Source organism: Zosterops lateralis (assembly GCF_965231275.1).
Source record: "Zosterops lateralis genome assembly, chromosome: 1".
Lineage (NCBI taxonomy): Eukaryota > Metazoa > Chordata > Aves > Passeriformes > Zosteropidae > Zosterops > Zosterops lateralis.
In genome coordinates, this window is record NC_139762.1 from 25,024,089 (window position 1) to 25,037,528 (window position 13,440).

The following is a 13,440-nucleotide window of genomic DNA, read 5'->3' on the forward strand; positions in this document are numbered from 1 at the left end:
ATACTCATTCATTAATTGTATGTTTCTGCTGTTCTTGTGAAATCTATTAGTCATACCACCCTACTGTCATAATTGGAATTATTGAGGCTATATCAGCATTCTCAATATTACTGTCACTAGTGTATGAAGCTATTTATAAAGCACAGAAGTAAATGTACCTTATGTGTGCAATGATGACATTTCAAACCATCTTGAGATGAAGAAAAATAGCATTTCCCATTGGAAAATATTTTGATTAGAAATTACTCAGTAAGTACCTTTAAAACTCAGCCTTTCCTACAAAACCCAAGTGTGATGACAGCCCTAAACTCAGTGTGTATGTTATACCAATTTTTTGTGGCTGGAAATCATCACCCCTTGACTGAAAGCAAAGCTTCCATAAAGACTGACACAAGCACACTGAAGATGCAAACAATATCCTAAACCTCAGATCCTGGATCTGACTTTTCAGAGCACTCTACTAAACAGAGCAAGAAAATATCAATAGCAAAGAAAGAAATCAATCAATATAATGGTAAAGCATTTCCATTTTGTACATCCACATGAACATAACTGACTGTGAAACAACTTGCACTTACATGTTTTAAACATGTACATTATTAAAACCGACATATTCATGATTAAACTCTCTATTATGCACATTTCCTTTACAATCAGCTCATTTGTGTCTTTAGAAAGCAGGAATACCTTCTGCAGCCCTCCTGGGAAGTGCACTGTGCCCCAAAGCTATTCAGAATAATACAGATTCATAGTAGAGCCACTTTATTGTCTTTAACAACTGACTCCTCCATTTCCTATTGTTCACTGGTGAAAGTAGAAACAGCAATGTGAGAAATACTGTTGTTTCAAAAAATAACTGTCTTTTTCTTCCTTGAAGTCTGAAAAATAGGTATGTGGCTTGAACAAACACATGGTATTAAGTGGTGGGATTAAGTAAGGTGATGGTATCAAGTGTTCTGCTGGATTGACCATGTGATGATCTGCACCGCCAGCAGAAACTTCCTTCTTGTTCCCCAGCTCCTCTTTTGTTCTACAGTGGCAGAACCAGCAGCTTCCTCCTCACTCTGGGGACAATGTGTTGTGGTGCACAGCTGGTGTGTGTGCTGGTGGTGAAAACAGAGCAGCCCCTTCCCTGCAAGGCATAGCCTTGTGTATGGATAGGGTGAGTCTTGCCCCTTCTCATAGTGCTGGCTTTACAGCTCCTCCTCATGAACTCATTCCTGGAAGGGACTTCTCCATGAGATGGTGACCCACGTATCTAGACACGTAGATTTTTTCCTCCATTTAATATCTACAAATTGAGGGTAAAGCTTGGGGTCTGGTTGTGTTGGGGAAGGAAAATCAGCCTGGGTGGATACAATATTTAAAATTGGTTTCAAATCACTGAGGAAATGGCCTCATGTTTTTGAAGTCTACACTGAACTGTACTGCATAACTCGTTTCTGAGCACTGAAGATAGTTGCTCATTGCTCATCCAAGTTAAGAGGGTTTTGTCTGCTAATTTGAATAGAAGTGGAAATAGATTATAAAGGTTTTTGGCAAGACTGTCTAATGATTAGGAACTCAGGAGAGCAACGAGATTCTAAAAATAGATGCTTCCTGTGCTGAGATATTGGTTTCTGATTTTTTCAGGAAATCTTTCTGATTTTCTTTCAGGGAACATTTACTGCCATGATCACAAATTTGTGACAGAGACAAGCATTCATCTAGCACTCAACTCAGAATGCCTATTAAATAAAACCATAGTTCCCAAACAAATTTCACAGTTTATTCAGAATGAGAGAATTGTGTCTTAATGATGAGTTTCTGGGCAGAGTAATAGGGTGACAATTTTTCCTATAAATAAATATTCTTGAACTACTAGTATTGTTCATTGGAATCTATTTTGAGATGCCTTCAGGACTTCTGTCATTAAACCTGAAGAATTAATCTGTTTCTCTGAGGGTGTTTGAGATCTTGGTATGCAATGATTGTTTCACCTTAATTTGCTTTATGCCCCTGCTAATGGGATGATAATATCTTGAGGTATCCTTTGGGGATGGTAATTTTTTGTGACATTCTTTGGAAAGTATCAAGATTTCAATATTTTGGAATGACTTTCTGCTGTTCATATGTTTGATTTGTCTTGCAATATGCAAAATCTTGTAAGCAGTTATCAAGCTTATTAAAAGGGAAAAATAAAGGAGTCCAAGTCAGTTATGCTTTGTGAAAGCTGATGGTTTAAAATCACCTAATGTTAAGGAAAAGTACCAAAAGCAAAAAGTGCTGCAAGTTTCCAATTGCCACATACTGGTTCTTTCTTTCCTATTTGCTATCGGCTACCTGGGATGGTTTCAATGTCAGATGGTCACTTCATACAGCTGGTATCAGGAGATGTGGAGACTATGCACCCTGGTGAGCAGGTCCATGTTCACTCCCTGCTGCAGTGCACGGGAAAAATGTTATTCCAGGTCTGCATCACACTCCTTCTACATCGTTGCTGTTAGAGGTTGATGTGGTTTGAATAGGATGTGTCCTTCTGCCTGGGCCCACACTCTGACACAGCATCTTGGATTTCCACACTCCCACCCTTCTCCCCAATTTTTTTCATGAGCAGAACATGAAACAATGTGGTAGCAGTGGCTGGTGCTGAGCTAGGCAGATGTCTCTCCAGATTTTAGCGCAACGAGTTCAGAGTCCCCTATGTATCTCCCATTTAACTGTTCATTGTTGGGGTCATGATGGTACAGGTAAACAGGGACCTCTGTGATTGATGTGGCAGTGTAGGAGGTAGATCGTGTAGAGCAGTGCTCTCGACGCCTTTGGCCCCACTGGGTTTTGTACTGTGTCCATTGCCTCTTCAGAGCTCCTTGCACCTGTCAGAGAAACACACAGCCAGGGTGAGGCACCATATAAACTCCTGTGAGGGAAGGGAAGGGAAGGGAAGGGAAGGGAAGGGAAGGGAAGGGAAGGGAAGGGAAGGGAAGGGAAGGGAAGGGAAGGGAAGGGAAGGGAAGGGAAGGGAAGGGAAGGGAAGGGAAGGGAAGGGAAGGGAAGGGAAGGGAAGGGAAGGGAAGGGAAGGGAAGGGAAGGCTGATGCTGCAGATGGATTCTTGCCCCTGAAATGCCTAATGCATTTTGATACCTGAAGAAGCTCAGCATTGAGTAATGAGCCTTTGCCATGGATGGCAAAGTGTAAGTACACTTCATGAGCTTGCCAGGACTAATTCTGTAGAAAGAGTTAGAGGATGAAGACAGCTAAACACGGATTTTGTTCTGGTAATTTAAAAATAGGTTCTGCGCTCACAAAATGTAGAATGGTCATAGCCCTCTGCATGGCAGAAAATTTCAACCTTTGAACAGTCATCTGCTAAGAATAAGATATTTTATTCAACATTTATATCAAGATTAGTGTCATACATGGTACTAGGAAATGATTTAAACTATTGAGTCCTGCCAGGGAATAAGAAAAACTTCTCCAGCTGCATGTCCATGCATGGCAGCTCTTGATAGTGTTATGAAATGAACAGAAAGTGGGCAAATCCTGGCTCTTTTTGTTTAGATCAGTGATTCTGAACAACACAAATTGAGAATAGCAGCAGTTTGGCACAATAATCTGCTGTAAATGACCCTCTCCTCCAGAGGAAGGCAGGTGCAAGTGAGCCATTGTGATGACAGGAGTCTACAACATTCCGTGCTGCTGTGGAGGTGGGCACTGTTTGTCATTTGGAGAATGTATTGCTAGTCACCTTCTCCTAACATATAAAGAAAAAAACCCAAATAGCTGTGTGGAGGTTAATTAGATATTGAGTGCAGGAAAGGCATATGGTCATGATGAAACTTTAATTACTTGGGCTGTGAGCAAGCTTTACTATGCCAATATTGAGAATTAAAGTGAAATAGCTGCATGCAGGGATGTTCTATCATACTATCACCCAAGTTTATTACTGAGAAAGAATTACTGGGTCAAAGACTAATGCAGTGGCAGCACTTGATACAGAAATGTTACAAGAGTTAAACTTTGTAAAGATTTCAGTCACTTTAAAAATGTCTTTTGATATTACAGAATGAATACTGTAGCTTTGTTGCTCCAGAAGCTATGCAGAGGGACTGGAAGAAGAAATCTTCAGAAGTACCAGGACAGTGAGTTTCCCCATATCTCAGTGGGGCATCTAGGGCAGGCACAAGGAGGATAATGCAGAGGACTTGTCTGTGGACAGCAGCTCTGCCTGCCCCAGCCACCTCTCCCCCACTGCACCACAATCACCAGCCACTGTGCACTTCTGGCCTTCACCTCTGCCCCAAGCTGACCATGCTTGGATATCACAGTACTTCATCCATTCAGATTCATGTCAGGATCTTTAGTGAGGGCAGCAAGAGCCTGCTTTTAGAGTCTTTTTGTTCCTCTCCTAGCCCTCTCCTTCCCCTCCCCTCTGCACAGACCCCAAGGCTTTGATCACTCTTGCATGGGGAGAAGGGCTGCTGTGCAGGTGAGAAGCTCCTGACAAGCTCCCCAGCTGCTCTCAGCTGAACTGGAGTCTGACAGTCCACCAGGGCAACCACAGGTCTGGAGATGATAGCATGGTTAACTGGAGAGGGAAGAACAATGTCCCTGAGTCTTACAGAGCCTATCATGAGGAGCTTATACTTTTCTTCTTCAAAGGGAGTGACGCTTACATATGGTGGGTAGACAACAGACACATCCTTTCCAGTTCAGCCCATGACCAAAAGTGCTGTTATACAGGTCTAAAAGGCTCCACAGAGCAGTGAGAGCAAAGTCAAAGCATCTTTTTTTTTGTTCTCTGCCGAACTGCTCGCTTGTACAAGGATCTGGCCACAAATGGACAATGGATTGCACAAGTTGCTGCATTTGAGTAAAAATTGCTAATCTAGTTTTCTGCCATGATTCCAAGAATCTCAGATGATCATAACTGATTGCCAACTAAAACCATTCAGGCATGGATTTTAAATATGTAAGCAGGATTACTGAAAATCACATGCACAGCCATGATATATTAATGACTGACGAGGCAGCTGGGGACCAGGAGGTGCAGGGCGATGCCTGCCATGCTTTCCACTGTGATGGCAGATGAAAGAAAGCTAAGGCTGAAGCAACGAAGAGCCCAAGTTTATTTACTCTGGTCTTCAAGGCTTTAGAGGTTTTTCTGTTCCCTATTTGCCATTCACACCTCATTGGCACATAAGATAACATGGCTGTTTTTTCCCCAAATAGACTTTCCATTCTGTTGTCCAGCCTTGCAGTCTAGAAGCAATCTTTGGCTTGAAAATGTGGTCTGGTGAGCAGACAATTGCAGAGACCTTGTCTCATCTGTACAAAATTGTTGCTGTTGGACAGAGAAACTACAGTGCTCCTGGACACCAACATTTTATATGAAAAGATACAAGAAAAAATTTTCACTTCAAAAATAAAAAGAGATACATTGTGTATGTGTTCTTCCAGATGAATGCAGACATTTGTACGGCTTTTTATTATTATTTTTAGATTTCTTTCTATAGATGGGCTCATGGTACTAAAGTGAGCTTAGTGAGGCAGTAGTGATGAATGCACTATAAAACACAGTAAAGTGGTTCTGAGTTTAGCATTGTTTGTCCTGGCTAAGCTTCATGTACTTCAGTCTTGAAGTTAAATGTTCCAGTAGAAAAAAGTAAATCTCAGATTAGCCAAGCTTCTGCAGTACTAAAATTAATCTCCTTGCCCCACACTAAATTTTCTCATGAGAAATAATTTTAGCTTCTATAGCAGCAGATATATGCAGCAGCTTGGAAACAATGTTATATCATGACTGAAGACCAGACTGTGCCTTTGATCCATGTACTTCTGCATATACCAGGACTAGGGGAAGTTAGCTCAATTTTCTTGGTCAAACTCAGATTGGAAGGCCCTAGTACCAGCTTGGCATTAGTCTGTTGCTGATTTTTTATAGGTTTTGTGCCTTATATATCTACAGATTGTGTAATGGCAGAAATAAATGGGAGGCAGGGATCACAATCCTTTCATCCTCTCCTGGCCAAGCCCAGCCTAGCCCAGCCCAGCCCAGCTACTCTAGTGCATAAATTTTGCTGGATGTTTACGGGTAATGTGCTATTGCAAGTAGCACCAAACAATCTTGAGTATTAGAGAGGTGTCATCTTTGATACTGCTCACCTTAATGAAAAATTCTAAAAAAAAGCTTCCCATAATAAAATTTCATAGAGGAAAGTAATGAGAGGGTTTTTCACTACTCCTGCCACTGACAGTCTGCAAATCTGAAGCAGATGCAATGATTTTGAAAATGGGTGTAATGGTGAAAAATAACCAAGCACCGATAAAATCCCTCTCAACATGTCTGAGAAACCTGCATCCTCACAGTCATTAGTTTTTACTGCCTGACATTGATCCATGTTTCTGATCAGCTGCTCCACCAAGGATTCATCAATCATCCATATTAGCAAGCAGATGCTTCAGATGTATTCCTTAGTGCCTACCTTGGAAATTGTATTCCTGGGCTGTAAATGTGGACATGCTCTTCTGACATTGTAGTATTGCCAAAAGTACTTTGGAATTAGAGCTAGTTGATGAAACTAAGAAACAAATATACTTTAAGATACTTTGTGTTTTCAGTGCATTTTATTATGGCCTTTCCTAATCTTTAAAATTGCTACAACCTTTAATCTAGAAAAATCTGAGTGTTCTCATTAGAGATGAAGAATCAACCTTTTGCATGAAAGCTATAAAACATTAAGGGAATTTGTTTTGCAAAATCTAATCTGAAAAAAAAAAAAAAATAGAGGCGACACTCGGGAGAGTGAAGAAGGCAATGTTCAAGACCAGGATTTTGGGGTAACACATTTCTTGGAGGCCAGTGAGGAGACACTGCAGTACTGCTTGTACACAGTGATACAGTCACTCTTACAGGCAGAGGATGCTTCAAAAACTGCCTCACTTGTCTCTACTTTCTTCACAGTAGGTCCTCCATACTAAGGAGTATCAGAAGTTTTTCTTTGTTTCCAGGGCATGGATATTCAGCTGTTTCAGAGTGATGACAGTAAGGCAGAAGGAGAAACGTGATAGTAGCCTGTAGATACTAGGACAGAAATGTGTTAGGAAAAGAGTTGTACATATCTTCAACTTTGTTTATTTGGATGCTTGAAACCGTGAACTTCTGTAGAATGATCTTTAAAGCTCTCATTTCATGTTAGGTTCTGATGTGATTAGCTGCTCACATTTTGCCATTCTCTTTCATGCCTCCTGAGGAGCCATGCTGCAGAACTGCAGCTGAGGTCTCTATCTTTTTTATTCTTCACTTTCTCTGTACATTTACACAGGGAGTCAGCCAGAGGCAAATTCACAGAGATGTCGACAAGTGGTGGCAGAATTTAATACTCTCTGCTATCCTGAATGTTATCAAATCAGCCAGTAACACCTTATCAATAGGATAACTTGCTTCCAGTCTCTATCTAAACATCAATGTGGTCACATCATTACATGGAATTTGCTGGTTTCTAATAATATACAGGGATAAACAGGAGCACAAATATCTCTCTAGGCTGACTTACTGAGCATTAGCAACACAAAGTTTATTCTGTATCTAATTCATCTGCACTGGATTGAAAATGAATTTTTTAATGGGCTTCCTAGCTTTGCTAAAATACATGGGGTTTTATTTTGCTACACTTAAGTCACTACTTTTGATGTGTTGAAAAAACCTTTTTCTCCCAACCATCTTTGGAAAATTGCTGCAGGAATTTAAATGGTTCTTGATACATTTTAACCTGCTTAAAAAAAAAAAAAAGGTATTAAAATGGATCTAAAACCCACTGTAGGCGTATATATATATATATGCACCTGTAAGAGAATGGGAGAGATTTTTGCCTCAATGGTTTTTAATTCTCAATTGCTATACAAGAAACGTTGACTGTGCAAAGGCCAGTGCTAATCCTCAAATGAGTGCAAATAATTGCACTCCTCCACCTCTGACAGTGCTACCAGGGATGGATTTGCCATGGCTCTGGCCTGAGCTCCGCACTGTGTTCTTCAGACAGATCCCTGAATGTCCTCTCTGCTTTCTATCAAGTATTTTTGTCTTTCCTTCTGTTCTGGGGCAGGAAAGGGAGTAAAGCATTTTTCTCCTTTACTTAGACCTCCATGTCAAACTTGCAGGTAGCAGGGCAAGAGTGTCATGCTGTACCTCATTAGGTGCCATCTGCTTTGTTATGGTAGCACACTTGATGAATTTGCTCAGAGATAGTCCAGTCACACTCTGCACAGAGCAGTCAGAAATGCACACCCATTGCTCGTGTATAGAGTAAAAAGCAACTTGGTGCAGCTTCAAAATTTGTAATGCAACATGCTTCACATCTGCGTTAATGAACAGCAGGATGACTATTTTACAAGTTCTGCTCATTTTCTGCATTTCATGTACTTACCTCACCATTGAAGAAACAGAATATGGTAGCCACAAGTAAGCCCTAAGAGGAGGAAAAGAAAAGAGTTTAAGGATCAGAATATATAGACTTCATCATATTTTGGAAATTTGGACTTGATAGATATAAGACAAAAACATTAATCCACTTCCTCTGCATCACAGACACTCCCCATGTTTCACAGGTATGTTATTAAATGGATTTTTTGTCTTTTCATAATTTTTAACCATTTCCCCCTCCCCTATATTACTAGATTTTATGGATTATCTGTTATGGCTATGAGGTTATTTATATATAAGAGATGTAGAGAAGAAAAATAAAAGGTATATATTTGGGTTACAGTGGAGAACCACACTGCCACTGATTTTGCTGAAGAATGGTAGAGGAACTTTGTCCTATATGTTGCTACTCATTCATCAGAGTGTAGCTATCCAGTCAAAACTCTCTGACACAGAGAATCCAGCTGTCCCAGGAAGGCTTTAAATTGAATTTATGTCAGGATAAGTGAACTGCTGTGTTGGGCATCACAAGGGATGGAGACGATATGAGAAGAGGTGTAAGTGGCCAGAAAAATGAAAAAACCCACCACAGCTCATGAGTGAGAAGGTAGGGAAGCAGAAAAAAAGAGACACCACACAACATATCTTGGTCGTAAGTGGCTTCAAGTTAATTTCATTGTCACCACAGTCATTCAGATAGCATTACACCACTGCTATAAGATTAAACAGGGCCAAGGAAGGAATATGAGATGGGAAAGTGTGAAATTAATAAGAGAGAAAATTCTTGCACAGAGAGCCTGCCATTCAGGATTATGCAGTTACACTGGTCCATGTCCTAACTCCACTCGCTCTTATTAAAGTAGCATTACATAGCATCACTGGGAGCCAAATGCCTTCATTTTAAATTACTTAAAGCAGTTATTATAAACTAAATGCATGACAGTTTGTGAAATTGAGGGGAAAACTGCAATGCAGATTATGTTCCCAAGGGCTGTTTTGAAGAGCTTTACAGCTGTACCTTTTCTATAAAACCTTCATTTAAATGATTACCAGTTGAATTGTAGATAATGCTTTGCAAAATGTCTTGGACTCTCAGATGTATATTTTGCACCACAAACAGGATAAGCAATGACTTTTTAACAAAATGCTTATATATAGATACACAGGCTGGTTTAGACAAGCGCTGGCCACTTCAATATTGACAATTATTTTTCTCTAATAGATTTTCTCTGATGCAGAATTTTTAAATTGACAGAAATTCAAATATTACCATTAAATAGCATGTAGGAGGAGGATGAAGGTAGACATAGTGAGAAGAAAAGTTTATTTTTATATCTTGGCAAAGCAGTGAGTATTCTCAAAAAACTCAAATCCCAGCATGAAGTAAGCAATACACAATAGATTGTCCTAAGTTTTGAGCTGAGAAGCTCCAGAAGTTCCAACAAAACCTTAAAACTTGAAAGCAGGGCTTCAGCCAGACCAGACACTCCTAAATCAAACTTTTTGCAAGGGTAGAAAATGGGTCTGTTCCTTGCAGCCTGTGCCAATGCTGTTTGTGCTGTGCATGCTCCAGAAATGGGCACAGCTGGGCAAAACCTCTGCTCCTGAACTGCACTGTGCACCCTTGCAGCAGGATCTGCAGTTGTGCTAAATGTGATTTCACTAACAGCAGTCAGCCATAATGGCAAACCAGATGGATCTGGATCTCCTCTGGGAGCAAGGATGCTCAGTGGACAGTCTACATGAGGCATAGAAAATCAGAAGACAGCAAGGGGAGAGAAAGAAGCAGGGGGGGAGAAAGAAGCAGAGAAATTTTTTCAACTTTGTTCTTCAGTGAGAGTGTTTAGATGGAATGTGGGAGCCTCAGTTCACCTAAGGACAGAAACTGAACCTGAACTATTGAAGTGAAGCCATTTTCCATTTCAGTTCCTGTATGGTTTTGGAATTCTTCTGTTATATCCTGCAATTGCTCCACTTTTCTGCTAGTCTGGAGTGTAGTTCCTTTAACTAATGTTTTCTCCAGTCAACTTCTGACAGAAAAGCTAAAGAGGAAGGTGGAGCAATGCTTCATATCCCTTTCAGTTTCTCTTCTAGTTTAGAGTGAGCTGAAAGCACACCTAGCTTCTTGTTATTTTGAGACTATGCATGTAGTACAGGTTCTGGATGAAGAAATTATTTTCTCTAGTCTGTTCCATGTATATCCCATTGCTCTTCTTCCACCTGCCATAGCCCTCTGAACTCTGCCATCTATCTTTCTATTATTTCTATTTCTATTTGTTTTTCCATTTCTTCTTTTTATACATAAAGTTTTGCCCATAGTTCAGAGGGCTGTTATTATCTTCAGCTGTAAAGCTCCAGAGATATCAGTAGCAGACACCCGCTTTGTCTGTCGGGAGCCAGGAGAGCTTGGGATGACCATAATTCTACAGTGGATATATTAAAACACACGACAGACTACATGTAGGTTAATTATTTAATTTAAGGCCCATAGGTTATTTCTCATATCTCTTTGACACATATCTTCCAAATTCTAACTGCTACTGGTTTTTGCTCAGGATACAATTCTTGCTGAGGAGGAGATGTCTAAGTCAATTATATCTCTCTGCCACTGTGTGGAGTTGTTAAACTAACCTGTGATATATTGTCTGCTCCCAGCAAGATAACATTGGCTGTGGTGTTGAAAGAGGAAATGAAGAATATATTTATTTTAAGATGAGGGCCTTTAATGACTTCTTCTGAAAGTCTTTATTACTGAAACTATGTGAAGAACAAATGAATGTGGCTTTTAGCTGAATCATGCCATAGGGATTGTCCAGAGACAGCAGCTCTCAGACCTTCACATACCTTATTAACACAGTAGTGAGTTTTTTCCAGTGTTTAAGTGACTATACTAGTCTAAGTAAATTCTTTGCTTGACAGGTATTTAATTTTTATCTCACTGTCTAGAAGACATGAGTATCTTGAAGAGAAGTTTGGGTAATTTGCTCAGGTTAAAAATAAACAAATAAAAACTCAGATATTGCAAATTTACATAGGTTTCTTATACCTCTTGTTATTTTTTTATTTGAGCTTATGTCTCCATTAAACCAAGAAAGCATATATAGATAAACCTATTCCTGCTGATCCTGACCATGTCCAGGGCCCTAGTTTCTGCCCTAATAAACTATACACTGTTTTACTGTTAAGATGTGGAAGAAGATTTTCTTCTACCATTCATTATTGATGGTAGAAGAAAATGTACAGGTGATCATAACCTAAAAATCATTTTTTGATTCTCTCTGCAGACATTGTTCCATGCCCATTTACTTCTCCCTTCTGGAGCTGAATGGACAGAAAAAGCAAATAAAAGCATGGCTGAGGTTGTTCATAGAAGTACATTTCATTCCCACCTCTCTCATTTTAAAAAGCTTTGAGAAAAACAGCAGTGCATTTCTCACCACCTTCATTCACAGCACATTTACACACCTCTGAGGTAAATGACTGGATTATGAAATGTTAACAATTATGAATTGTTAATTTATGTTACACAAAAAAATAGAAGCACAGAATGTGTCTGTGCAGTTTCTGCTGCCACTGAGGTTGGGAGATTGTCATGAGAGGGCTGAAGACAGCAGCCCACCTGCTACAAAATGATAGAGACATCCTGTCAGCCAGAGCTCATGCTTTGCTTCTTCTCCTGCTCTCTTATGGGGGCTTCATTACTGTAATTTTTTTTCATGTAATTTTCATATAAAAGTGCCACTTTATTATATCCAGCCTACAAAAAAATCTTTTCCCTACCCTTAATTGGGTCAAAATATTAAGAAGTTTTTAAGCTACTAATAATTCAAAGAGAAAAAAACCCCAGAAAATAAAGGAAAAAAATTATGCTGTCAAAAGCAGTCCTATAACCTTAAGTTTGAACAGAAGGAGAAAATATTTCTGCCTGGTTTGGCATTACAGAGGATATTTATTTCCTTTTAAACTGAGAAACAGATGGAATGAATACCTTCTAAAATACATTGAAATTTGTCACTATTTTTAACAGACTGCTTTTAAATTGGTTAATTTTGTTCTGGATAAGGCTGCACAGAAAGCTGAATTTAAAACTTGGAGGCAGTGTGGATATATATGCAGTCCAAACCTAGGCCTAAAAGATTTAGAATATCTTTGTACCAGAACAGGCACCTCTGAGCTGCATCCTCCTGCCTGGCAGGGTGGGTGCTGCAGTCCTGAGGGTGCTGCTTGGAAGCTGCTGAGTAGCACACAAGGGATCTCACTTGTGGAGAAAAAGGCAGTGATTATTCCCTGTTCAGCAGAAAAAATCCTTTTCATTTGCCAATGAAAACCAAGGCCCTTATGCTGAATAGCATTTTAATTTCTCATAATTATTATTATTACTCATCATTATTATTATTACTCATGAGGTCGACTTACACATTTAGAGCCTCAGTCACCAAGGTATTGAGAAGAGTAGCTTTAGCTGCTTGTGTATTGCTGTTGATGCAGGAGCTGCTCCTCCACCCCTCCCTCACATACCTCCATGGCTCTCTCCTCTTTGGCCCAGTGACAGTGCCACCTGACAGCCTCTAAAAACCTAGCTTGAAGGCACTGAAGATAAGAATGGGACAGTTTGTGTAAGGAGCTTGAAAGCTGAGGCTTGTTCATCCCTGGCTTGGTTTGAGAGCTCTGGAAGGACTGTGTCTATATGTTGGACTAACCCATGCATCATGCAGTTAGTTTTCTACTCTTCCTTTTTTCTTGTGAGGTGTTTGCTTTGGACCAATGTCAGAAATGGAAGCTGGGGTAGTGATTCTTGGTAGCAGAACCTCTGATGGAGGCACAGCACCCCAATCTCTTTACAGCCTGGGACTTCTCAAAAGATTTTCAGTGGTTCCAAGGATGACGGAAATGTTAGCTCCAGCACCAAGGATGTTAGTTCCTTCCAGCCAGGTCATCAGGCACAAGCCACATCTCTCTTGCTCTGTCTTGGAATGGAGACCTGAATGCAGCTACATGCAGGAAGAACCAAGGGCTGTTGCTGCTCCACTACTTCACA

The 13,440-nt window shown here is 40.1% G+C and overlaps 1 protein-coding gene across 2 annotated transcripts in view; it reads right to left on the reverse strand.

The window, feature by feature from the left end:
* Positions 1-745: 745 nt before the first annotated feature.
* The window catches only part of CALCR (calcitonin receptor), a 155,225-nt gene continuing 142,530 nt past the window's right edge, over positions 746-13,440 (reverse strand). For both annotated transcript variants that reach the window (XM_083867200.1, XM_083867199.1), the window contains 2 exons: positions 8,407-8,448; positions 746-2,855 (listed from right to left, as the gene is read on the reverse strand). In XM_083867200.1, the coding sequence (XP_083723326.1) occupies positions 2,634-2,855; positions 8,407-8,448 (264 nt within the window). In that variant the 3' untranslated portion in view covers positions 746-2,633. The remainder of the gene's footprint in view (positions 2,856-8,406; positions 8,449-13,440) is intronic.